The 27974-nt window shown below is 41.5% G+C and overlaps 1 protein-coding gene across 2 annotated transcripts in view; it reads right to left on the reverse strand.

Annotated features, from left to right (window-relative positions):
• The window catches only part of LOC147603782 (vacuolar protein sorting 38-like), a 30337-nt gene extending 11835 nt beyond the window's left edge, over positions 1-18502 (reverse strand). The window contains exons 1-2 of one of the 2 annotated variants that reach the window (XM_086795873.1): positions 18038-18502; positions 17294-17500 (exon numbers count right to left, since the gene is read on the reverse strand). In XM_086795873.1, coding sequence (XP_086651999.1) covers positions 17294-17500; positions 18038-18286 — 456 coding nt within the window. In that variant the 5' untranslated portion in view covers positions 18287-18502. The remainder of the gene's footprint in view (positions 1-17293; positions 17501-18037) is intronic. The other variant, XM_086795874.1, reaches the window with a different exon arrangement.
• Between the last annotated feature and the right edge of the window lie 9472 nt (positions 18503-27974).

Genomic DNA, 27974 nt, shown 5'->3' on the forward strand with positions numbered 1-27974 from the left:
GATATCATCAAATTCGCATTAAGCCAGAAGATATGCACAAGACAGCTTTCAGGACAACTTTTGGACTTTATGAGTTTTTGGTTATGCCTTTTGGTCTTACAAATGCTCCAGCGACTTTTAACAGGATGATGAATTGGATTTTTCGACCCCACCGTGCTTTTGTGGGCACCTTCTTTGATGATATGATTGTGTTTTCTCATTCAAAGAAGGAGCATCGGGAGCATTTGACCAAAGTCTTTGAGGAACTTAGAAAGCATAGGTTGGTTGCCAATGGAAAGAAGAGTGAATTTTTCATGCAGGAGATTCACTTTCTTGGGCACATAGTGTCTAAGGATGGCATCAGGATGGATCCAGTAAAAGTTGAAGCAATAAAGAATTGGTCGGATTTGCAGACTATTCATGATGTGAGAAGTTTCTTAGGACTTTGTTCATATTACAGGAGGTTTATCCGATTCTTTGCAGAAATCGCTTCACCTTTACATCACCTGACCAAGAAGGATGTAAAATTCCGATGGACAGAAAAGGAAGTGGAAACTTTCAACAAGCGTAAGGAAAAGCTAACCACATGTGCCCGCCGTCTCCATTATCTTTCATCATGAACTTGATGATATGCGAGAACAATATGCTCAGGACTCAGATTTTGAGCGGATTTTTGATCGTTTGACTGCAAGAGAGCGAGTTGATCATTATTCTCTCAAGGAAGGATTTTTGATGATGCATGACAAATTGTGTGTCACATCTCAGTTGAGGTAGAAGGTTTTGACAGAATGCAATGCTCTGCCTTATGCAGGCCATCGTGCTATTGAGGCTACAGTGAAGGCTTTGGAGGCATTTGTGATATGCAGCGGAAGTCTTTGTATTGGAAGATCCTATCACACAAATGCTCACACCGTCTGCTTTATCGTGAGTTTCGTGAGTTTAGCAATCCACTTTAATACTTCAAACTTTAAAGAGATGAGAGAGAGAATATGAGAACTATACACCATATTGGGTCCCAAATTTCCTTTGCAAATCCCAGGTAATAAATGGGAAAGTATTTCCATGGATTTTATTACCGGATTGCCAAGAACACATCAAGGCCACGATTCTATTTGGGTTGTGGTATATCGCTTGACAAAAATGGCTAGATTTTTACCGACCCGGAAGACTATTACAGCTACGCAATTAGCACACCCACTGAAGGGCCCCCTATCCCGATAACGAGATAGTATTTGCTTTATTACTTTAGAGAGAATGACTGTGGACTGTAGATAAGCCAAACGCAAGATCTCGGAGGATTTGAAGCCTGGCTGAACTGTACACGGCTGTAGAAACACCTCAATGAATTGATCTCGAGCCTATGCACTCTTCCCAAGGGCGCATGAGGAAGGGTTGCACACCTGAGGCTGAGAAAAGAAGGCGGTGGACTGTTCTAAGCTATGTTAGAATGCTGTAAATGCTCATGAATGGTAGAATACCTTTACCAGATGACTGGTGTATGCCTGGATGATGCCCTGAATGCTGGATACTGATGTAGACTAATGAATCAAGGCTGAAACTGCTGGAAATCTCCAAACGCAGGTCTGTAGGGCTGAATACTGGTGTAGGACTGATGCTGGATTGAAACGCAGACTGTAGGGCTGATGCTAGACTGAATTGCAGACTGTAGGGCTGCTGTGGGACTGTAAATGCAGGGCTGTAGAGGACTGAACTACAAGCGGCTGTGTTCCATGCAGAAACACAGATGGATTTGCTGATTTGGGCCTGTGGATGTACTGTATGGCTGTGCCATGGCTGTAGGGATTGCTGAACTGCTACGTTGGAGAACCAGGGCTGGCTGAAGCAAACTGAAGTACTCCAAGGGCTGGATGAGACTAGTCTAGGGCTGAAGGCAAGGGTACTCCTAGGGCTGAGGAGGAAAGTTCTTAGCACACTGAAGACTGAATGGGAAACTAAGCCCTATGCAAGCCTATTTATACTAGATAGGGGTTGGTCAAGTTGGCTGGTCATAATTTAATAAACTTTATGTTTATAAATGACATTAAATGCTAAATAAATACCATAAATATGGAAAAAAATACCAGATAAATCCTAGTAAATTCCCTAAGGCTTCTGGGATGTTCTAAATGATGCACATGCATATGAATGCATATTATGTAGGATGCAGAGTGCTTTCTGATGCAAACCCTAAGGCTTCTACTGACTCTACATGCATGAATGATTCTCTCCAAGTGGGTTAAGGGACTTGACTGATTGACTAACCCGCTAAGGCTGAGGAATGAACTACGTAGCTCATGCTTGACTTATCCTGGACTGAGGATGTACAATGGGGTCACGACGTACGACAAATATCATCCTACTGGGTTCTAATAATGTACAAATGTTGCACTGTTGATGATGAGCCATCTTGTCACCATGCACTGAGTGCAGAGTGCATGTGACAGCATTCTTTTATTGGCCTACTATGCGGTGGGATGTTGATGCTTTTGTTCGTGAAGTATGACTGTCAAAAGACACTTGGGTTACTTCATCCTTTGCCTATTCCAGATAGATTTGGGAGAGTATTGCTATGGATTTTATCTTTGATCTTTCTAGGACAAAGAGTGGACTAGGAATGGCTCAACTTTTTATATGACCATAAGGTGTTGGTCAGCTGGTTTAGAAGCTGTCGACCTATTTATTTATCTGTCACGACTGGATTATTTTGCATTAAATGTTGAAGTCACTAAAACGCAAGGACAAAGTGACCAAACACTGGGAAAAAATGTGCATAAGCTGTAGGCGACTCTGAAGCTATATATACCTAGATGAATCCAGGAACATGCCCAAATTCACCTTTTAGGAACGTGCATGTTATATACTCATGGTAGTCAACCCACAAGACTATATAACTATCAACTCCATTATGCATAGTATGGACTGGATACTACGACATCCCCACTAACATCATCAGTGCCCAATAGTGGGTGTAGAACTTTGTATCAAGATATGCTCTCACACACGCACTCCACACACACACAAATAAGAGCATATATTCACACAAAGCCCTTCGTACCGAGTTTCTGTCAAACCTTCGGAGATGCAAGGCAAACTCTGAAGCTATCTTCGAAGAGAATACGCTGGCCAGAGACCGAGGATTGGTGTGCTGAGAACTCTAGGAAGAGATTAAGCTTCTGATAGCTTGGCTTGGAAAGCACAAAGGATGCTGAAAAGTATGCATAGGCTGGATGCCTAAGCACACATGCTTGACTGTTGTTGATAACTTGGATTTGATTTTTGGACTAGGAATAGCTCAACTTATTATATGACCATAAGGTGTTGGTCAACTGGTTTAGAAGCTGTCGGTCTGTTTATTTATCTGCCACGACTTGATTATTTGAATTAAATGCTGAAGTGGGTTGTGGGCTTGTCCGGCTGCTAGTCGATTGCTGCCTTGGCTTGGCCGACTGCTACCCACGCCCCAAAGGTGGTTGTCGACTTCTCCTAACTGCTGGCTAAGGGTATTTGATACCCATGCAAGGTTGTCCCTCTTTGGGTAGGCCTTGGGGCTGGCCTTAGGGATGGCCCCTACTAAAGGGATGCAGCTAACATGCCTTTGATGCATACTACTCCTAAGGCTGACATCTACATGCACCTACATGAGGACTGACCTAACAGACCTCTATGGCTGGGAAATAACATTGATGGATGGTGCTACAACATCCGCCCCTCTTGATTTTTCCTATAGCTCTTGTTGGTGCTTCTGAAACAACTGATAATCGTTCCACCTATGGCCAAGCTTCTGATAATAATAACATTGGAATCCGTCTAACTACCCAACGCCACCTCACGCCACCTCTTCCTCACCCTTGGCCTTGACCATAGTAAGTCCTATATGGTGTTGGTGCGAAAACCATGGGTGCTGCTATTGTTACTGCATTGAGAGCTGTGCCTGTCCGATTCCGGACTTTATATCTGCAATTTGATGTTAGGTGTGTGTGAGAATTTATGCATCTCAGTGTAATTGTGTTGTACCATTTATTGGATGTTTATTGTATTTTCTCCTCTATTTTTGGGTCGTGAGCTGGTCGGCCTACTCTAGTGCAGCCGGCCAAGTGATCATACTCACTATATAAGGAGGCCTCCCATTTCTCACCATTTCATCCAATCTCTTGCACAAGTTCAGCATTCTCGTGCTGGCCAATATAAAAGGTGATCTTGTCCACAAGCTCTCTCTACTCTCTCTCATCTTGTTTATGCTTCCGCATGTGCATTCTCCAACATGGTATGACTCGCTTAGGTTCAGGCTGCTCCATCTACTGCAAATCTGCCCACCATCTCTTCTGCGCCTTTCGTTTTCTGCCCTAGCTCCTCCTAGCTGCAGATCAGTCCCAAACAGTAGCTGCGTTTTCCTAATCTGCTGCGTATTCTGGTCCAGCCAGCCATCTTCTTCGGCCAGTTTCTTGGCTGCGTTTCCTCCTACAGAGGCGAGCTGGCCAGGTTCTTGGCTGCATTTTCTTCTACAGAAGCAAGCGTTGGAGTTTTGGCTGTGTTTTCTGCTCCAGCATCAGTTGTTGGTGAGTTTCTTTCATGTGGTGTTGCCAGACAAGTGACTGTACATCTCCTTCCTCCTCCACGAGTCCCTGCCCTTCCGGTAGGAGGTTCCCGGTGGTTTCTTGGACTGTTTTGCTGCTGTCCAGTCTAATTCTCTCTCAGGTTTGAGAGGGGGCTGATTGGTTCTGGAGCCTCGCTTCGTTGGAAAGCACTTGAGAGAAGTCTTTGAGAGCTGAGATTTGTGTTTCTTGTTGTTGTGGATATGGCTCCCCCTGTACGAACAAGGATGACAAGTTGAAAGGACCCAACTATGCCCATTGGAAGCTTCAAATGCGGATCCAGTTCATCTACAAGGGTTTGCGGGATATTGTTCAAGGCACTGAGAGGAAGCCCGAGCGTCCTCAAAACTCTAGGAGGTGGACTTAGGATTAGGAGGATGAATTTGTTGCAGAATTACAAGATTGGGAGAATCGGGACTCGAAGGCGCATTTCGTGCTTGTGCGGACCATCACAGAGGAGGTTTCACCGGCCGTGCAAACTCTCACCAGTGCTCATCAGGTATGGTCTAAATTGGAGGCTCGAGATTCGTCGATGAGAGCAGTTACCTTGCAAGGGCAGCTCTACGGTTTGTTATTCCCTAAAGGCAATTCCATGCAGTCGTTTCTCATGAAGGCCAAGGTTATCCATGACCGGTTATTGGCTATGGGTGCTGCTTTGTCCTCTACTCAGCTAGCTTCACTTATCCTCACCAAGCTTCCCCCAGACTATGATATGATTTCTCGATCTTTGTGGTGTCAGGTCACATCCACTCAGTTGGATTTTGATGATCTTAGCTCTCTCTACTTTTGGAGGAGGAGGAGACCGTTCTCGTCTCACAGGGTATGTTGAAGGTGTTAGTCAACAGTTCCGACCACACACTTTCCTCAGTTTAGAAGGAAGGTTGGAGTCGCTCCTTCTCTTGCGGGAAATGAGGACATCTGTCCAAGGATTGTTTGTCCAAAAAGGACAAGACCAAGAGCAAGGCTTCATCTCAGAGAAAAGGCAAAGACATGACACAAGATAGTGATACAAATTCTAGTACCACTTCTAGCGCTCCCAAGGCGCTTCTGGCTCAAGAGAACCCAAATGGTGTACTTTTCTAGTACACATGCAGTTCCCCCCCATGTGCTTCCAGCCAGAGGAGGCTTGTGGGCGGGAGAGGGGACTGGATACAGCTCCACTTACTCGTGCATGGAGACCGTGCTTTGGAGTTCCAAGCATTAGACATCTAGTAGAACATGGTTACCTTTTGTATATAGCAGAGATTATGAACTGGATCTGTTCCGAGTTCATTGTTCGAGGCTTTTGGAGCGTGATGTGTTTTCCGTCCACTATTGGGCATTATGGGCGCGGTGTGTCCAGCAACTCATCATCTATTCTTGGAGTTCACTGCACACTTGTGTGGGAATTTGTCACAAACCCCTATATTCTAGGCCTGACAGGCATCCGCATGTCCCTAGAATATAGGGGTTTGTGACATTACCCCTATATTCTAGGGACATGCAGATGCGTGTCAGGCCTAGAATATAGGGGTTTGTGACAGAATTCGTGGCCAAGCAAAGTTCCTTGCTGTTTGTGGAGCCATTTTGTTTCGAGGAAACAGGTTGGCGGGTGCTCTCTCCGAGGTGATTCCAGTATTCGCGGTACTGGAGGGTCCATGGTTGCATCTTCATAAGCTTATCTTCTTCCGACTCTTGTACACTATGAGTTGCAGAGGAGGTGTTAGAATTTATGCATCTCAGTGTAATTGGGTTGTACTATTTATTGGACAGTTATTGTTTTTCTCCTCTATTTTTGGGTCGTGAGCTGGTGGGCCTGCTCTAGTGCAGTCGGCCAGGTGCTCATACTCACTATATAAGGAGGCCTCCCATTTCTCACTATTTCATCCAATCCCTTGCACGAGTTCAGCATTGTCTTGCTCGCCAATTGCCATTGTAAAGCTTCAAGCTAATATAAAAGGTGATCTTGTCCACAAGCTCTCTCTACTCTCTCTCGTCTTGTTTATGCTTCCACCTATGCATTCTCCAAAAGCGTGAAGGTTTGGCAGATGGCATAGGTCGGCTACATCTTGCATTCCTCTTTCAGATGTCCTTCATTCCTGCAGATTGGATAGAAGACACCTGCTCGGTTGTAAGATGAGCTGGAGGTCTTTCAGAACCCACAACGAGCTTCTCCGCAACCTTCTTGGGTAGGGCGTCTACCCCGCCCTTCTTGCCTTTGTGTTTATCCTTTTTGTTGTGCCTGTCTCCTCCTCAATGTCTGACTCAGATTCTGAGTCTTCTAATTCCGACTCGCTTCCAAAGTCACTGTCTGAAGAGTCGTACTTCTTGCTTTTCTTTTTCTTAGACTTCTTCTCTGTAACATGCGGAAGCTTCGGATAACATCGGTAACTTCAATGCTCAAAAATCAGCACTCTTTTCGCAAAGGAATTAACGCACAAAACTGAATGAAGATGTGCAAAAAATAGAGAGAGGGAGGGAGAGATGGAGAGGACACAGTATTGGGTCCAAAATGCCCTCTGTGAAGGAAGCTAAAGAAGCTCAGCTGAAACAGTTAGGGTTTCATGTGGGAGACACACACAGAGAAGAAGGGAGAGAGAGAGAGAGACGTGTGGAGATAAGTCAACTCACAAAGTATGAGTGTGTGACTCCCCTATCACACATGTATATTTGCTCTAGTACACATAGTGCACTTAATACATTAAAAGTACTAAGTGTACTATGTACTATAAAACTTATGGGCTTGTACACACTATAAGGGTGGGCATAATGCCTTTACCCCAACAACCTCCCACTTAAAGGTAATGTGTCCTTAAGTGAAAAAAAAGAAAAAAATCAGCATGTACATGATAATATACAAGGCCATATGAAGGCTGAAACTGGCCTCATCCAATGCCCATCAAGTGTCTGCAATGAGCAAACCGCTCTGGAGGCAAACTCTTTGTCAACAGATCAGCCGGGTTGTCATCCGTATGAATCTTGACAAGCTGAATCAGCTTGTCCTCTATCACCTCTCTGATGAAGTGATACTTCACATCCACATGCTTCGTCTTTGCATGAAAGACAGGGTTCTTTGCCAACTGGATGGCACTCTGACTGTCACAATGCAACAATGGAATATCCCCTGTATAACCCAAATCAACCACTAACCGAGATAGCCATAATGCCTCCTTGCAAGCCTCTGTGGCTGCAATATACTCGGCCTCTATAGTAGATAAGGCAGTGCACTTCTGCATCCTGGATATCCATGACACAGTACCTCCTGTGAATGTAAACACATAACCGGTAGTAGACTTCCGGTTATCTGGATGACCAGCATAATCCGAATCCGTGTAACCATGCACTAATGCATCCTGTTTGCCAAAGCAGATGCACATATCCTGTGTGCCCTTCAGGTATCTCATGACACCTTTCACTGCTTCCCAATGCTTCTTGCCAAGGTTGGCCATGTATCTAGTAACCACTCCCACTGCAAATGCAATGTCCGACCTGGTAGCAACCATGGCATACATGAGACTGCCACAAGCTGAAGCATACGAAATCTTTGCGATATTAGCCGTGTCACTATCCAACTGTGGGCTGTCCATAGCACTGAGTTTCACATATGGAGGCAAAGGAGTACTAGTCTTCTTCCCCCCCTCCATATTGAACCTCTGCATAACTTTGCCAATGTATTCCTTCTGAGACAAATACAACACATGCTTATTTCTGTCCCGAAGTATCCGCATACCCAAAATGTGATTTGCATCACCCAAATCCTTCATATCAAAGGTCTGATGCAGCCTCTTCTTCAAGGCATCCATCTCTTTACGAGATTTCCCGGCAATCAACATATCATCAACATACAAGATGAGGATCAATAGACTGCCATCCAAAGCTTTCTTGGTGTATAAGCAGTGATCTATGTCACTCCTCCTGAAATCCTGGGATTTCATGAATGTATCAAATTTATGATACCATTCCCTTGGTGCCTGTTTGAGCCCATAAAGACTCTTTTTCAGCTTGCATACAAGCTTCTCCTTTCCATTCACTGCATGACCCTCTGGCTGTTGCATATATATCTCCTCATGGAGATCACCGTGAAGAAAAGCAGTCTTCACATCCATCTGAATCAAATCCAGATCATCATGAGCAACCAAAGCTAATACAGCTCTAAGTGTGGTCATTTTGACCACTGGAGAGAAGATCTCATCAAAGTCCACACCATATTCCTGCTTGAAGCCCTTAGCCACTAACCTGGCTTTGTATCTTGGCTTTGCATCAGGTGCAACTTTGAGCCTGTAAACCCACTTGCATGGCAAAACCTTCTTGCCTGTAGGCAAATGCACCAACTTCCATGTTCCATTTTTGTGCAGAGAATCCATCTCTGACTTCATAGCACGCTCCCAAAGAGCCTTGTCTGCCCTCTGTAAAGCCTCCTTATAACATGAGGGCTCCCTACAGTCAGTGAGCATCAAGTAGTCAACCCCTGGAACAAACCTGTCAGGGGGTCTGGAGGGTCTTGTGGACCTCCGTACCCAATGACCATCATTTGCAGGTTGCTGTCCAGCCTGCATATCACCTATGGGTGGCTCGTGTTCCATGCCATAAGGTTGAAAGATCATGCCCGGTATCTCCTCTAACTGTGGGATATCCATAGGGATATCTTCTGCCATCTCTGGCTGTCCATTTGGACCATTTTCAGCACCATTTAAGGGCTGGTTTTGTTGCTGTAATGGCTGATTTACAGCCCTTGGTTGTTGTCCATGATGTCCATCATCATCAAAGATGACTCTGCCAGGCTCCTGTTGCCTTGCAGGTTCCTTATACATGCATGTTTCATCAAAAATGACATCATTGCTGCGTATAATCTTTCTATTCACTGGATCCCAAAGTCTATACCCCATTTCACCTCTGTCACCATATCCTAGGAGTATGCATTTGTGAGACTTAGGATCAAGTTTGGTGCGTATTTCCCTGCGTATGTGCACGTACGCAACGCAACCAAACACTCTCAAGTGCTTGTAGGACGGAGGCTTCCTTGTCCATACTTCCTCTGGCACTTTCCCACCAAGCCTCGTGTTAGGTGACCTGTTTATAAGATGAACGGCTGTCATAACAGCTTCAGCCCAAAAACTATGAGGTAACGCAGCATGTGACAACATAGAATGGATATTGAGGAATGCCTCTTTCAGCACATGGAAGGTGTGGAAGTGGTTCGGGTCATATTGGGATACCCATTCAATTGATATATTTCCAAATGCGGCCTGAAACTGATTCCTTTTTCTTTCATCCGGAACATTTGCACGAGTGTGATTCACCTTCCACATAGCCTCTAACTTCGTGACATGTGTCAAGGTCCTCAGCCTTCTTACCCTTGTAGGTGGGATACTTGTTATTTCCTCCTTGGTTAGCCATTCGGTTCTGAATAATGTTGGGGAGAGGGGGAGCGTTTGCCAAGCCTAGCGGGGTGTGCTCCCTCAGCAGATGATGTTGCACTGAGTTGGCAATAAGTTGCCTTGCTATAGCTTCTGCAAGAAGTGCTTTTGGAGTGTTGTGCCAGAATGCTACCTTAATGAGAAAATGGTGAGAGTGAATGTAGCACGATCGCCAAAGTATCGATGGTAAATCCAACGGACAAGACAGTCGCTTACTAATTGAAAACGAATCTGCCAATGCCTAAGCCCAATGGGTTCGGAACTTACAAGCTCACAGATTGATCAGAAAACACAGAAGCTCACTCTCTCACTTGCTCACTCAAACAGTACACCATGAATAATGTTCAGACACTTTGTATTATTGTGCTTTTCAAACTCATACAATGCTACTCTGTCTAACTCTCTATCATGTTTGTTCCCTCTATGCCACTATATCTCTATATGTTTCCTACTTTATTATCTTGGAAGGACCCTCTTTCTTGTCTTGCCGTTGGCCCTTCTATCACAAGACTATTACAATAAAATACATATGATAACAATGTACACACATGTGCGTTGTTGTCTATTATCAACATGTGTCTGACGGCCAGTTCTTCAAGTCCCACAATCCACAGCTTCCGACGAACGGTCAACACCTCACATCTCGTCATATCTCGATGCCTTGTGTGCACTCTCATGCCTCTCTCCTTCCCTGGTTTCATGTTCCTTCCACCCTACCCTGCTTTGGGAAATCCCGTACTCTGAGGATGTCACAAAGAGCACCTACCATTGATCTTTCTGGGTTCGATGGCTTCATGACAACTAAAGATTGGCTTGATGGTCCCCAACTACTCACTGTGGAGCTTCATGATGAAGGGTCAGCTAATAGCCAGGGGGGTGTGGGAGATTGTCATGGAGCAAGAACCTCGTCCTGTAACACCAACTCTTGACAGCTCGACAGTTGTTGAATAGATGAGGTAGTTGATAACAGGAAATTAGTCATCGCCATTCTTAATTCCTTACTTCAATCCTATCAGAGTTTTCATACTTCTCTGAATCTCTCTATGAGAGGAGGAGGCAATCCTATATCCTTTGAGGAGCTAGTTGGATTACTTCTCCATGAAGAGCACACAAAGAAGAATAGATCCAAGGGTGATGCAAGCAGAGATGTAACTATTTGGTCCTCCTAGCTCTATTTTCACATGATGAAACCCATGCCCGCACACCAAAAAGATGGAAGAAGACAAGATTTGATTAAGAAAAAGCACCATTCTTGGTCAAAAAGCAAGAAAAAGCAAAAAGTCAAATAGGGTTGACCGCAAGCCAAGGGCAGCATTGAAAAGAGAAGACTGAGCCAAACCAAAAAGCTAAAAGGCGCTTTCTCAAAAAGCAGCTCTAAGGCCAAAAAAGCAAGGCCTTAAAGCTAGAAAAGCAAAGCACCAAAAGTAGAGTAATATTTTATTAATAAAAGTAAATAGAGCAAAAGCAAAGGGAAAAAGGGAAAAGCAAAGCATAAAAAGGCAAAGCAAAAGCATGATGGCTTTTTGGTAAAAAGCAAGGCCCTCCCAGAATATAAAAGAAGCTAGAGCCCTCTTGTTTTGGGCATCAAGCTTGTGGAGAGTAAGGAGACCCTCATCTTTATCCACTCGCCGCCGCTCAGCTCAGTCCGCCCGCCGCCCATCTCAGTCCGCCTGCCGCCCAGCTCAGCCCAGACGCCGCCCGGCTCAGCCCGACCGCCACCCAGCTTTGGAAGCTTGAACTTGGGCATGAAGCTTGGACATGAACATGGAAGTTGGGTATATAGCTTGGGCATGAAGCATGGAACTTACACATGGAACTTGGATATATAGCTTGGGCATGAAGCATGGAACTTGGATATATAGCTTGGGCATCAAGTTTGGATATGAAACATGGAACTTAGACTTATAACTTGGACTTGGACTTGGATCTGGACTTGGACTTGGATTCATTGGATTTGAATTTGGATATTAGATTTGGTACTAGCCTAGTGAGAGATACTTTTGGGTCATTCACGTGGTGTACATTGGCATATCTGTTTGTCTTGTATTCATTGATTGTATTGATCCTGGCCAAAGTGCCCGTGGATTGTTCCTGAATAAATTCCTGAAAAGGAGCGGAGCCTATTCCCCGCTCAAAGTGGTGTATTGTGCAAGATCCCTATTCCTTTCTCTCCCCCCTCTCTCTCCATATCTTTATCTCTTGGACACATGGTTGAGTCTGTCACTGCACGCCCCACTAGGCTTACAATCGTATCAGAGCAAGATTTCTCTTGAAGAAACTTTCTTGGGGTGACAAAGCCATGTCGAGAGCAGAGGGAGACCAAGGGTCTCATGAAGGGAACAACCATGAGGTTGATACAGAAATTCTTGATGGGAATCAAGGTCATCAGAAGAGTACCATGACTTTCAACAATTTATATGATTTTTCAAATAATTTCTTGCTTGGAGAACCAAGAGAGAACAAGACCAAAGAAGGGCTCAGATATTTGAAAACTTTACCAATGAACAAGCCACTGAGGCCGAAGGAGTGGAATCCGCCAAAGCTTATCTACAAGCCAAAGGAGTTACCATTGCAAAAGGATCTAGAGCTACCCAGTCTATTTCTCGTGGAAAAAACAAGGAGGCTATTTCTAGGTCAACTTTTTTTTTCAAATGCAGCTTCTTCAAGACAGATAAGGGAAAGGAAGGCAAAGGAAATTACATCAACCGGCAAGATGGACTTCAAGCCGGGAGAGAAGAGCGTCAAGTTTGATGCTTTTCATGGAAATCAAGATACCCAGAAAGCTTTATCCTTTGTCAAGTACTTTGATGCTGCTTTTGGAGGTAACTACTACTCCGAAAAGTTAAAGCTTCACATGGTTCGTATGCATTTGAAGGATGCCGCCGTAAATTGGTGGCTAAAAGTAATACAAGAAGAGACCGAGCCGACGACGTGGAGCGACTTCAAGACTTCATTCAACAAGAAGTTTTTACCCGCAAACTTTGAAGTTAATGTGCAAAAGGAATGGGATGAGGTAAAACAGAAAGTTGGTGAGAATGTGGCATCATACCTTAACAACTTTTCAGCAGTTCTTATACCCCCATTCCATCACTAATGGAAATGCGTAAGTTTGTCAATGGATTGCAACCTAAGCTTATGCAAGCAGTTTACATGGCGAGACCAAAGACATTGGAAGAAGCTCAAGACAAGGCTTTGCAAAGCCAAGGCCTTGTACATGCCTTGGATGGACGGCAAGATAAAGAATCACAATCGGAATCCATCTCAAAAGAAAAAGTTTAAAGACCGATCCCCATCAAGAAGCCGATTCTCTCAAGAAGAAGGATGGGAGTGGAGACAAACTCCCACTCTTTCGAAGAAGATTGTCCCTCGAGTAACATGAAGAATATGCCAAAGAAGGGAAGTGTTTTCAATGTGGAAACAAGGGACATATGGTTGCAAATTGTCCTGTCAAGCCAAAGCAAGAAACCAAAGAGATCAAAAGATCATCAGATTGACATCATGCCAAGAAGCTCAACAAGAGGTGATTATGAAGCAAATGACCGAGCTATTGGAAAAGGGTTTAATTAGACCTAGCTCATCATCTTTTTGCTCCCCAATCTTATTGGTTCAAAAAAAGGATGGTTCTTGGTGTATGTGTATTGATTACAGGACTCTTAATAAGATTATTGTGAAGAACAGGTTTCCTATTCCTAGGATTGACGATATCCTAGATAGATTGGACGGAGCCACTATCTTTAGCAGGATTGACTTGAAGAGTGCTTATCATCAAGTCAGGATTATTCCAGAGGACATTCACAAGACCGCATTCATGACTACCTTTGGACTCTATGAGTATTTGGTGATACCTTTTGGTCTTACCAATGCCCCGCCTACTTTCAACTGAATGATGGAAAGAATATTTCGAGCACATAGAAAGTTTGCAACTATTTTCTTTGATGACATTATTGTGCATTCAAAGAACAAAGAAGAGCATCGAGAGCACTTGGATATGGTATTTCAAAAATTGCGACAGCACAAGTTGTATGTGAATGGCAAGAAGAGTGAGTTCTTTTTGTCAAAAATTCACTACTTGGGCCACATAGTGTCCAAGGAAGGGGTCATGATGGATCCAAACAAGGTCCAGGCTATTATGGAATAGCTAGAGTTGACTAGTGTGCATGCAGTTCAAAGTTTCCTTGGCTTATGCTCTTATTACAAGAAGTTCATCAAGTACTTTGCCATGGTAGCAAGTCCACTACATGATTTGAGAAAGCTGTGGGATTTCAGTGGACCAAAGCTGAAAAAGAATCCTTTGAAGTGATAGAATGTGCAGCGGAAGAAGGGAAAGTGGAAACACAGGAGGGAGAGAGAGAGAGAGAAAGATGGAGAGGAAACACAGGTGACAACGTGCTCTCAATATCATCAAAAGAAATACATGTCCCGAGCAAGAGGGGAGAACCTCGTAAGTGAGGGACTGCAGCTAGGCAAGCAATGCAAGCAGTGAAAATATGAGGGAGGCATGCCGGCTATATATACCTCTACATGAAAGCAGCCGACTAGGGATAAAAGACCTCCACGATTGGGGGAAATCCCAAGACCATAAAATGGGAAATAAATATGGCTAAAATATGAGTGAGGGGTGACCAGCCCCTCTGACTAACATGGTCAGCCCTAGAGGCTAAAATAGGACACCAAATAGGAAGCCAACAAGTAGGGGATGATGTCTAACATGAAGCACTAAAGTTTTATGCTAGCAAAGGACCAGTATTGATTATGATTTATCAAAACCACTTATGGTAGAGTGTGATGCTTCAAGAGACTGCATTGGAGCACTCTTGAACCAAGAAAACCATGCCATGGCCTATGAGAGTCGAAGACTTCAAGGAGCCGAAAAGACCACACCCACATACGAGAAAGAATTGATGGCTATCATTCACGCTTTAAAGATTTGGAAGAACTATCTTATGGGTGTTGAATTTGCTATCAAGACAGATCATCAAAGTCTTAGATATTTTATGTCTCAACCTAAGATATCAAAAAAGCATATAAGATGGGCTAATTATTTGGCCCAATTTTATTTTTAGATTATGCATACCCATGGAAAAGACAACAAAGTAGTAGATACTCTATATCGAAAACCCATGACCCATGCAGTTTCTATGGGTTACCATATGGATTTCATTTTGATGAAGGATCCTTATGCTTCCAAAGAGAATTTCAAAGATGTTTTGGAACAGATTGCAGAATATAAATTTGGTGACTTTTTATGTCATCAAGTAGAGTTTTCTTATCATGCAAACCCAAGTTATGTGTGACACAAGGAATTGAGGCCAAGGTAATGGAAGAGTGCCATGCTTCTTTCTACATGGGGCATAGACACCTTGACTACAGTTCAAGCTTTGGAGAGCTACTTCTATTAGCCTACTATGAAAAAGGACACTGAACTTTATGATTCGAGAATGTTTGGTTTGTCAGAAGGTCAAGTTTGATTGACAAACACCAACAAGATTATTGCACATATTGAATGATATATGGGAGAATATGAGATATTGCCAGATGAGCATATGGGACACCACGGATCTGAAGAAAGACCAGCTACACAAGCTCACTAGATGGGACTAGTACCTTGAAACATATGGATGTACTTGATGTACCAAGAACATATGGATGTACTTGGAAGATATGGACATGCTTGGAACACTAGCGGTCCGTAGTTGAGAACAACTGCAATGTAAGAGGGAGGGAATGTAACTATTTGGTCCTCCTACCTCTATTTCACATGATGAAACCCATGCCCGGACACCAAAAAGATGAAAGAAGACATGGGGATAGGGTCCATAAGGTTTGATTAAGAAAAAGCGCCATTCTTGGTCAAAAAAGAAGAAAAAGCAAAAAGTCAAACAAGGTTGACTGCGAGCCAAGGGTACCATTTGGGCATGAAGCTTGGACATGAACATGAAACTTGGGTATATAGTTTGGGCATGAAGCATGAAACTTACACATGGAACTTGGATATATAGCTTGGACATAAAGCTTGGGCATGAAGCATGGAACTTGGATATATAGCTTGGGCATAAAGCTTGGACATGAAGTATGGAACTTGGATATATAGCTTGGTCATGAAGTTTGGGAATGAAACATGGAACTTAGACATATAACTTGGACTTGGATCCGGACTTGGACTTGGACTTGGACTTGGATCCGGACTTGGACTTGGATTTGGATTTGGGTTCATTGGACTTGGATTCATTAGTTTTGGATTTGGATATTAGAGTTGGTACTAGCCCGGTGAGAGATACTTGTGGGTCATTCCCATGGTGTGCTCGGCATCCGAGATCTCCTGCCTCGACATCGACATCGACTTGGATATCCTACATCAGCATATCTGTTTGTCTTGTATTCATTGATTGTATTGATCCTGGCGAGAGTGCCCATGGATTGTTCTTCAATAAGGTCCTGAAAGGGAGTGGGGCTTGTTCCTCGCTCAGTGTAGTGTATTGTGCAAGATCCCTATTCCCTTCTCTCTCTCCCCTCTCCATATCTTTATCTCTTGGACACATGGTTGAGTCTGTCCCTACATGCCCCGCTGGGCTTACAAGAGAAGACCGAGCCTTCTTCTCTAGAGACAAAGGCAAGTGAACTCGTCAAAAGGGTGACATCAAGCAGAAGGAAGAGAAGAGTCATTACGACCACAAGCCACGGCACTACATTGAAGAGTGTCGAAAGAGACTTGCAATGCTGAAAGCTGATGAAGACTATGCAAGCTCTACTACTTCTACCTCCGACGACAAAAAGCAACAGCTAAAAGAAAAAGCAAACCTAGTCAATGATGATTGGGCTTTCTAGCCACATTATCACTATGGGAGGGAATGTTAAATATTAATAGTGAGTAATGTGGAAATAAACAAGTGCTAGGTGGTTTTGTAAACTAGCACTCTAGTGTGTGTAAGCTTAGGTTTTAAATAAAGCGGCTCTAGTGTGTGTAAGCTTAGGTTTTGAATAAAGCAGTTCTAGTGTGTGTGAACAACCACTAGTGTGTGGGTTCTTTTGCATGGGAACAACCTCTTAAGAGGATCTTATGTAAGCAATGATGTATGTAGGTGACACCTCCAAGGGACACTTAGCATCATAATTTGACATGTGGCATATGTTGTGGCAGCATATGTATGCATCTTGTAAAGGGTGTCTCTCCTATAAAAGCACCATTTTCATAATGGTTAAAGTATGCCTAATCCCTTTTAAGTTTATCTCGTGCCCTCTCTTAATCACTCTTGTTAACCCTTGTGATTAAACCCTAGGACCAACAACATTAGTGCATATGGAACTCAACAATTCCCTAAAAAATACCTGTAAGCGATTATGTGCTGCTACCAAGGATTTCGCTGAAATCAGAAAGGATCGCGCTGAAGGAAGCAGTTTGTCTTTCGCAATAGCTACATCCTCAGATTTCTCTTGCAAAGAAACTTTGGCATTCTCTAGACTCAAATCCTTAAACTTCAGTCTTTTGTTCATGGCTTCCAGTTCATCAATCCGATGCAATGACAGCTTGCGAATCTGTGCACGAATCAAGGCACACATTCACAATATTTGGAGTAAAAAATAAGATTTTAACACAGCCAGATTGTGATTATCCGAGGCATTAAAATGTTAGATTAGAGCAAAAGCATAATCAACATCATCCAAAGGTTACCCTAAATCAGCAGCTAATATCCATAAATAACAGCACCAAACAAATTTTGATAACCTAATCAATGGCTAACGTCATGAAACAACTATTGCTAGAGACATGAACCCTGATAAACAGCTAATGTGCATGGCTAACAACCACCAAAAACTATCATTAGAGATAATTACCATGATGAACAAATCCTCATTAAAGATAATTATAAATGCAGAACGTATTTCCCCTAAATTTAACAGTTATTGTCCATTATTTCTATGATCAACATCCTGAATAGCAGCTAATCTCCATTATGACCCACATCTAATGTCCGTGATCCTAAGTAACAGCTGCTTTCCATGATCAAAATCTTGATTAACCGCTAATATTCGTGATCAGCCACACCGGGAGCCCTGATAAGAGATGTTTACCTGCAAGGAAGACTCGAGCTTCTGGGCGAGGGCATCTCGTTGGGCACGCAATTGCGAGGCAACAGAGGCTGCACCGCAGAGGTTTGCGAGGGAGTTCTGGAAATCCTCCCAAGGGATGACTGTAAGGGCAGGTGGGTCTTCTGAGATGGGGACAAGGGCGCCTCCTTCTTCTGTTCCTGCATAGCTCAATGGCAGGTCATGCTGCTGTGTTTGCCCTAAATCGCCCATAGGGGAGCCCCGAGAGCCCATGCGAAGCTCAGGGAGAGAGACAGCACAGGCACCTCAAGCTTCATAGCTTTTCTTCCTACGTCTGTGGATCTGTCAACTCTTGTTGCCTTCTTCTTGCTACATCGTTTGGGCTCTTCTTCACTGTACCCTCTACCTAACACGTTTGGTTTTAAAATTTTACAACTGATTATGCTTTTTTTCCATCAATTTTCTACTTTGAGGACTGTTTTAAAATTTGAGGAGTCATTCACATCCTTGAGCCATTAATATATATTAAATATTCTCCCAATAAAATTTTGAAGAGTCATGAACTTGGTAGTAAGATGTAAAGGTTTTTTTAATGAATCGAGAGAGAGAGAGAGAGAGAGAGAGAAAGTAGCTTGAGTTCTAAGGAGCATTTTTCTTTGTAGCTTACAAAATCGACATTTCCAAGTTCATTGATATTTTAGGGCTAATGAAGTAACTCTTTTGATAAACTAATAATTGTTTATGAAAATGTTAACATTTATAATAATTATGTTCTAAAATTGGAGAGCGAGAAAGATAGGGTGGGTAGAGGGGGTAAAGAGAAAGAGTTACTGGAAATCATTATAAATCATTTTATTATTATTTGCTGATAGGAAATGTACTGAATCTTTTAGCCTTGCAAGATGCAAGCCGATGCAACCACTATTCATGGTACTTTGAAAATGCACAGTAGGAAAAAAGATTAAATCTAAGTTTTAAATTGCAAGGCTTTACATTGCTTAGAGCTTGAGCCTTTGCCTTGAAAGTTGTGGGTGGAACAGAGCATATGAAGCAATGGTAAGCAATGGTACACGGTTAGTTGCCATACCTACCCCCTAGACATCATCTATTATAAAATTTGCCTCAAACCTACCTCCCAATGGTTTGTGTCATGTGCAAATGGCCCCTTACCTTAGCTACATTTGCAGTTTGTGTGAGAATAAGGGTTTTGATTGTGATTTTGTGTGGGATGTTATGTATTGGCATCAAAAGATTGTGTGAGGCCCCTCGCAAGCTAGAAACCACCAGGGGCATTTATCACGTGTAATAGCCAAGTTCCCAACAATGTTATCTTTATGATTATTAATATTTGAAGGAGAAAACTCCATGTGTTAGCTTGCAATCTAGAGTTGGGGAATGAGCCTATGTAATAAAGGGTTAGCTTAGAGACACCAACAATAAATTTTCCAACTTCTTTGTGTAAGAAAGTGCTTATGGGCCATTTATAATAATGGGGGCAAGGCCATGGGCTTGGGGGGTTGCCCAAGTATGGGGACATTAATAAGTGAGTGTGTGTAAACATAGGAGGTAAACGTCAACTATGGGCAAGGATATAATCAGTTTTACTAATCAAATCAAGCTTCAAGCTTCTTGGCTATGGTGTTCTCCTAGAGTGTAGACCAACCGTGTAAACTCTGGTTAATGAGTGATTTGCTTTCTTTTCTTTGGATTTGCTTCCATTCATTGGTATCAAAGCTTGACCTTTGATCTTGGTCTAGGTTTAGGGTTTTTGTGAGCATTTTTTTTATCTTGGCTAGGGTTAGGGTTAGCTATGTTTTCTCTCCAGGAGAATAGCTGCTATCAAGTGGAGGAGTTATCAATAAAGGACTCTATGATCTTAGATCGTAGACAGTTTCCAACAACAATCACGATCTGTCAAAAAACTACGTGATCTAAGACCACTAATGATCTCAACATCAGAGGCGATTCTAGCATTCCAATGCTCAGATCGGCTTTCAAATCGTTGTAGATGGCAACCTTACCATCACAGGTAACTTCTTTCATTCCAATGTTCATATCGGCTTCCATTCCAATGCTTAGATCAGCTTTCCAATCGCTGATGTAGATGATCCAATGGTCTATCCATGGTTTCAGTAGGTCATGTACCTTCATGTTTCTTTTAAATAGCAAAAGTTAGTCATATACCTTCGCGTTTCTTTCAAATCGTAAAAGCAAGTACGTTAACCATTTGTTTCCCTCAAATCATAGAAGCAGAAGCACGTCCTATACCTTGTCATTTCCCTTAGATCGTAAAAGTAGAAGCACGTCATATACAGTCTCGTTTCCTTCAGAGAAGTAGTCGATCTGATTGGGTTCGTAGATGATCCAGAGAAGCAGACGATCCAATTCGGTTCCTCAATCGTAGATGATCGAGCATCACACGATTTAACTCAGCTCTTCTCTATCGTAGGTGATCCAGCATCAAATGATTCGACTCGACTCTCCTCTTGGAAACCAATGTGTAGAGGTGTAAGTCCTTGGTGAGTAGACACGTGGCACTATGAATCACATATGTTAAAAGGTCTCTCGGAAGCACCAAGTATATATCATACGGGGGCAGCACTGCCTCTCTATCCCTCCACCCATTTTCGTGGGGTTTGTAGGGATTAGAGGGGTAGAGGTGCAATTGTAGCTAGTGTGTACTCGATCGTGTGCTACCATTAGTTTCAATATCTTAGATCATAGACGAACTAGTATCAAGATGATTTGACTTGACTCACGATCCAACATCGGATAATCCGATTCAACTCTTTGATCATAGATACTCTAGCATTAGCTATTCGACTCTTTGATTGTCACAGAACGATCCAGTATCAAATGATTCAATGATTAGGCTCTTAGATCATAGGCAATCTCAGATCATAGATGATCCAGCTTTCAATGATCCAAGATCCACCTTTCAATGATCCGACTAACTAGAGTTCTGAGATGATCCTTGCATTTCTAATGATGTATCTCTATTGGTAAGAGACATTGATTGTGGATAGAAAATAGGAGCAAGACTATTAAAAATGAACTTGACAAGTGATTTGTAATGACAAGAAGCATGTATTAGAAATGATTGCTTATGTAAGCGTTCTATCACTTCCTTGTTCTTACTACACATCTCCATTTTTGCATAGTGCGATTGCTAGGAGGATGTGTGACGGCACCCTTGGCACATTGGTGGAAAGGGTAGAGTGCTTTTGAACTCTCATGAGCTTTATGCCACACCCAAGGTTGTGGTGCCCAAGCATGAGAGGGATCCTAGGTGTTGGTGGTGAAGACATGGCCCCAACCATTGCCTCAAAATTTCAAACTTGGTAAAGTGGTGGGAGGACTTGGTTGGGAGATCGGCAAAGTAAAAGCGCTCCATCAATAAACACTACATTGCATGCTCGCTATGGAAGCCAAATGATCAATAAGCAATTGAAGCCAAGTGATGCAATGACACAATGCAATGGATTTGTGGCATAATGACTTGTGTTGCATTAGGGCATTGAATGCCAAATTTTAAAGTTTGGTCAAATTTGGATACATATTGCTACGTTATAATTGTGATTGAAGTTTGGTCAAATTTGACTTGATTGAGAGAATTAACAAGAACCATGCATCCATGATAAAGACTTTCAAAGGGGAGTTGTCTACCATTAGAGATGAATTAAAGATGAAGGGAACTCCTCATAAGCAACAAACATCCATTGAAGAGCTACCAATGCAAAAGGATGCTAATGTGGTCAATCTTGGAAAACGATTGAGTCCTTCTTGCAGCTCACTAGAAGACCTAAGAAACCAAGTGGTAATATGCGTGTCAAAATAGACAACAAGGAGAATAATATGCCACCACCAACTTCATTGTCCTTTGGAAGTTTGCCTACACCTTTTACATCACACAATGATGTAAAAGGGAAGCAAGTTCATAATAGAAGAAGGTGTCAACCTATCCATATATACGCTTCTTTTTTCATTTAGGGATATCAAGTGACATTTAAGATTACAGGTAGCTTTTGCATCAGTTTCAGTCAGTGGCCATGGTTGATAAGAGCAATGATGTATTTCGCATGTTATCTTTTGATTACAAATTGGATGGAGACAGCAACTACCCACTTTGGGCATACATGATGCAGCATGTTTTGGTTGCAAAAGGAGTGTGGAACATTGTGCAGGGTATGGATGTACGTCCAGGTTCTATGGATGCAGGATTTGTTGAGGATGTTGCAGGTTCTAGCAAAAGCTTGATGGGAAGGAAATGGCTATGCATGACTCCTCTCCTCTTGTAATAGCTTCTGAATGTATTAACACATATTGTCATTAAGAGTTCTCAATTCAACATGTAGACATAAAAGGTGTAGCACACAACATACTCAGAGCACTAAAATGATTACAAAAATAGACAATCCAGGTTCTATGGATGCAGGATCTGTTGAGGATGTTGCAGGTTCTAGCAAAAGCTTTATGAGAAGGAAATGGCTATGCATGACTCCTCTCCTCTTGTAATAGCTTCTGAATGTATTAACACATATTGTCATTTAAGAGTTCTCAATTCAACATGTAGTCATAAAAGGTGTATCACACAACATACTCAGAGCACTAAAATGATTACAAAAATAGACAAAGCAACCAATACTTCCTCACCCTACAACCAACACTTCCTCTGACTCTTTCTCTTTGATTCCCCTCATCTAACTTCTCTTCCCTAACTCCTCTCTCTGATTCCTCCCCTCTTACTTCTCTCCTATGATTCCCCTTCTCTGATGTTGACCCTTTAGAGCTTGTGATCACACTGATGATACTTGAGAGTTAGCTACTAGGGGTACTTGTTTTTCTTTAGGGATCCAAATCCAATAGTTATCCTTGTAGTAATAGCCTTGAGCTAGTAAGCACATAGGGATACATTTTGGGGTAACTCATAATGGGGACCTTTTGCAGAGATTAGATCTTCAAGGATTTCTCTGTTGGGGTGGTTGAGGTGGCACAGATCGTAAATTTTAGAAACCCATTTAAAGGTGGATTGGGGTTGCTTTTTTAGCCCATTGGGGTGGTTGGTTATTTTTGGTTCTTTTGACAATGAGGTTTTGAGAACATGGAGGGAAAAAAACACAGAGTTAGTGGTTGATCAATGGACAATGGGTTGGACAAGGTTTCTTTAAGTTCAGACGATGGTGAGGCTTCCTCCTTATGATCCTCGATGAGAGTAAGAGAAGTAGTGAGTTTTGTGTAGAGGGTTGAGCAGTGGGGTTGGAAATTACCCCATAGAGATGTGCTTAATTGACTAGTCAATAGTGCACCTTGCATCTTTCATCCACCTATGACCAAGTATTAGTTATTCCTTTAGTGTTGTTGTAGACATAACCAAGAATTCTCCCACTAGGTGCTTGTTTTATCACAATATATGTCAGTGTGTAGTATTCCAAGTATTAGTGGTTTCTTTAGTGTTCTTACATGCATAACCAAGAATTCTCCCACCACCAGGTGCTTATTATCAAAATATATGTCAGTGTGTAATATCAATACCTTGGTATTACTATTATTGATACCTTTCACTTTCAAAGAGGTATCTAGTTGAGCCTTCCCCAACTAGTTCCATGCATTAAAAGGGAGTAAATTAGTACTTTCTCCAGTGAAGTAATGCATTGTAGAGCACTTTACCATAAGGGCTAGTGAACTCTATAGGTGTTCACAGAGGTGCTATGTGATCATTTGTCTCTCCTTCAACCTCTTCGCAACAAAGGCTTGTGCAAGATCGAGGCTAGCTTCTCGTCATTTTTTGTTGGATTTGTCACTCTTTTTCTTCTTATCAAGCATGGATCCTTTAATACTTTTTGAATTTACTCCCATTAAGGAAGCCTAATGTTTCAACTCCATCTAGAGTTTCAACATGCATGGTATCTTGGGCCGTTATTTCATAAACTCTAAATGGTCCTTTCTCTGTATATTTGAGTTTCTTTTTCTCACAGCGGACCCTATACATAAGTACAAGATCTTCAATTTCAATTTCTTTATCCTTGAGATTATTATCAACCATTTTTTTGGTGATCTGTTTTAGTGAGCATGTTTTGCACAACAATGTGTCTCTCTTCCTCAAGTTGTTATCAAGAATGAATAATTGGTGTTTTGCAAAGCAATGTGTCGCTCTTCCTCAAGTTGTTCAAGAATGAACAATTGGTCTACCAACATATTACCTTCATGGTAAAACCCAGTCCAAGTGATTAATCTCATAAATTAATCCACGTTCAATAAGCTTATTGATCTCTTTCTTAACAATTTTAGCATGGAGGAGGGTCATTACTAGGGATAGGTCTAACGTTTGGTACCATGGGGATTGTGCATTATGCACAATCTCAGCGTGGGTACTCCCTTTATATTATGGTAAGTCCATGCAAGGTAATCCTTATATTCCTTGAGGAGAGAAATGAGTTTCTCTTCCTAACTTTGGGTGAGGTATTTTGCATAAATATTGGTTTAGGGCCTTCCCAAGGTTCAACAACCTCTACTTCTTTTACTTCAACCAGGCCATCGCAGACTCCTCCTACTTGTTGGTTTTTGTGTGGCATTATTAAATACTAACTTATGGTCCCTAATCGTAAAAGATTTAAAGTGCTCTGGTCTAGGAGGGTGCAAGTTAGGTGTTATCCATTAGGAGACCTTGGACTCCAAAAGGGCCCTCTAAAGATTCCTAATTTTAAGGGATTAAAGCTAAAAATGTGGAGGCTTAAGGAGACAAGGCCAATGATGACCCCTATTCTTGTGCTTTTTTATAGAATTTTCATCCCCCCTACAATTGCCTAGACTTTACCTTATTTGTAGGCCTAAAATCAAAGATTCCCAATCATTACCCTTCCCCCTACTTTTTTACTATACAAACATTCCTCCCTCTTTACTTTTTTGAATTTTAAACATTCCCTCCTATTACTTTTTGAAATTTTTATCCCCAACCTCACTCCTCTCTCTTGTCACACATCACCAACTTAATGGGCATTTTTGAATAGGGCTCAAAAATGTAAATTTTAACTTTTTGAAATTTTGACACTTTCTCTCTTAAAAACTCCCCCAACATATATCTATATTAAAAGTGATTTTTTCTTACTTTAACTCATACTTATCACATTTAAAAAAAATCAAATTTAAGGAGGGCCAAAAAATAAAATTTTGACTTTTTCAAAATTTATGAATATTATGCTTAAAAAATTACCCCCAAATAAAATATATATATATATACATACATGAAAAAGATTATATATCAAAAAGATTTTGTTCCCTCATTTTCTCGCACTAACTATTAAAAAAAACTTTAAGGCTTTTTTTTGGGACCAAAAATATATATTTATATTAACTATTCAAAATCAGGCATACATCACCCCCAAAGACTCAACGATCTACTTCCTTTTACAAAGAAAGAAACTAGACTGATCCCACGAGATCTAATACACCCAGGGATGTGGTTGGGTGGAAAGAGGTGAACCTCTTATCTGAGGAGTTTCAGTTAACCAGGAGAGAGAGAGAGAGAGAGAGAGAGAGAGAGAGAGAGAGAGACTTGATGACTCAGGTGATGGAGATGTTGCATAGTGAATTATGCTCCACAGCCACCACTGATACTTCAGTCTGGATCAAGGACTTGTCTTGGATTAATGGTGTCAAATTAAAGGAGGGAAAAACTAGGGATATTTATGCATTAAAAAACCCTTAAGGTTTTTTAATGTATAAAATTCATCATCTTTACTTTTTCAATTTTCAAACATTTCCTCTCTTTTCTTTTGCATTTTTTATTTGCAACCTCTCTCTTATCGCATCAACACAAGCTTTTGAGTCATCTTAACTAAACCTTTCCACTTGTAGGGTCTCCCATTAACTATTCAAATGACCCACGAGGTGGCCCAACAAGTCTCCATGAGTGGAGTAAAAAGCAAGGCAATTTCTCAAGAAGCCCGCTCTCTAACAAGGAGAATTTCACTTTATCTCTTAGGAGCTATCCACCAAAGAACCTTTGTAAATGCACAATCGATGATTGCAACATTCTAAGCCTTCGTCTATAGCATGCTAAACTTTGGGTTTGCTTCAACAACATTATCACGCTACTGAATAGAAGTAGCACATAACAGAGAAACAACAAACTATCTTCAAAACAGAGCTCTAGTTGTTCACACAAGCTAGTGGATAGTTGGGGAGAGACACTGAATATCACTCATTACATGCTAGGTTTATGTAAGATTTACTTTTGGAGTTTTAAGTATTTGATGTTGAAAGGATGTAATATGGATGATTGTTATTGTTATATGTACATTATGTGTGCTATATTATATGCACATTATGTGTGCATATAATATATGCACATTATGTGTGCATGTGCTAGGAGACTAACCCACATTAGGCTTGTGAGCATGGGAGCATGGGAACATGGGAGCATGGGAATAAGCTCTAGTGGAGCATGGGTTAGGACTAACCTTAAGGGTTAAGGTTAGGGTCTGGCATCCAAGGGTCACACATGGGAAATGGAAAGTCAAGAGTCACTTGAGGGCCCTCCTATATAATAGGGGCATGGGGCACACTCAAGGGAGGCTTGGAGGCTTGGGCTTATGAGGCCAAGGCTATGTTATGCTCTCTTGTGTAGAGGTTCATATCTACTCATCTACCATTTCACACTATAGCTACATACTATTGGATTGGAGTTACACCTCTTCATGGTATGGGACATCAAGGTAGAGGTATGATGTATTTCATTATTATTCATGTGTGCATCCCTTGGGCTCGGGGGTGGTTGGGTGGTTGAGTTTATGCCTGATTTATGCATGTTTATGCATAGAGAGATCTTAGGGTTTTAACAGTGGTATCAGAGCAATCTCTATTTAATTGTTGTTGATTTTTTTAAGTAAATTTTAATATTTACTAATAAAAATATTATTTTATTGATTTGTGTTGATGAATTGCACGTGGATTATTGATATGGCGATTGGAATGCGTGTTACTACAATTCAATGGACGAATCAACGTTGCGGGAAAATTTCGTGAGTTTAATGCTATTTTTTTCTATTTTTATGGTTTAAATCAAGCATTAAATTTGGTGGAATTCAAAATTATCATATTTTGAGGTCCTAGAAAATTAGAAAAAATTAGAAAAAAATCATGATAATTCTTTTTCTCGAGAATTTAATATTTTTGAGGGCTATTTAATGTTGAAGTACGTTTTCTCGTGCTGACATTAGATAGATGCGGGTTATTCACATATTATTAATACGATTATACCTCGTATTAATAGATATTTATATTTGGATTAATTCTAAACGATGTATTCATGATTTTTTACCATTGTTTAGCCATTCTTCTGGACATGTTCCTTAATTTCTTTTGATGGCTATAATTTACGTTCAAAGTGTGTTTTATCTTTGACACTTTTCCATGATAACTTATTTTGCACTTGTTTAAGTGTGGTTTGTGCTTAATTTCTTAAGCTTAAGACAAATTCTATCATGGGTTAGTTGATCGGTTTTTTTTAATGGATTTTTTTGGATGTTTTTCAAGTTTTATATGGACTCATCAAGTTCTGCCTAGATCACTTGTGTCTAGGGGTTTTTTATTGAGTGCTATACACATGTGTTTCACTTGCTTACTTTGGAGTTTTGCTTGAACGACACAATGTTCATATACTTCGGATTGATGAGTTGGCCACCAATTTCAATGCTTCTTTTGGCATGATTAATGTCCATTAGATGGTATGCATTGATTTTTATGATCAACTATGGTCTTTATGGATTCGAGGAGCTTCTATGCTTTTATCCATGGTTTTATAAGGATCTTTTGATCTTTTCATGTGCTTTGAAGGTAGCATTTGCCTTTGTTTTTTGTACGTAATTTTGGAGTATATTTCTTGTACTCTTGTACATATTCTAACTCGGATACCTAGTTGCTTATATATCTAGGTGAGTTATTTTTCTACCCTCACTTTATT

The sequence above is a fragment of the Cibotium barometz genome, chromosome 63 (assembly GCF_041138505.1).
Source record: "Cibotium barometz isolate CiBa-2024 chromosome 63, ASM4113850v1, whole genome shotgun sequence".
NCBI classification, from domain to species: Eukaryota; Viridiplantae; Streptophyta; class Polypodiopsida; order Cyatheales; family Cibotiaceae; genus Cibotium; species Cibotium barometz.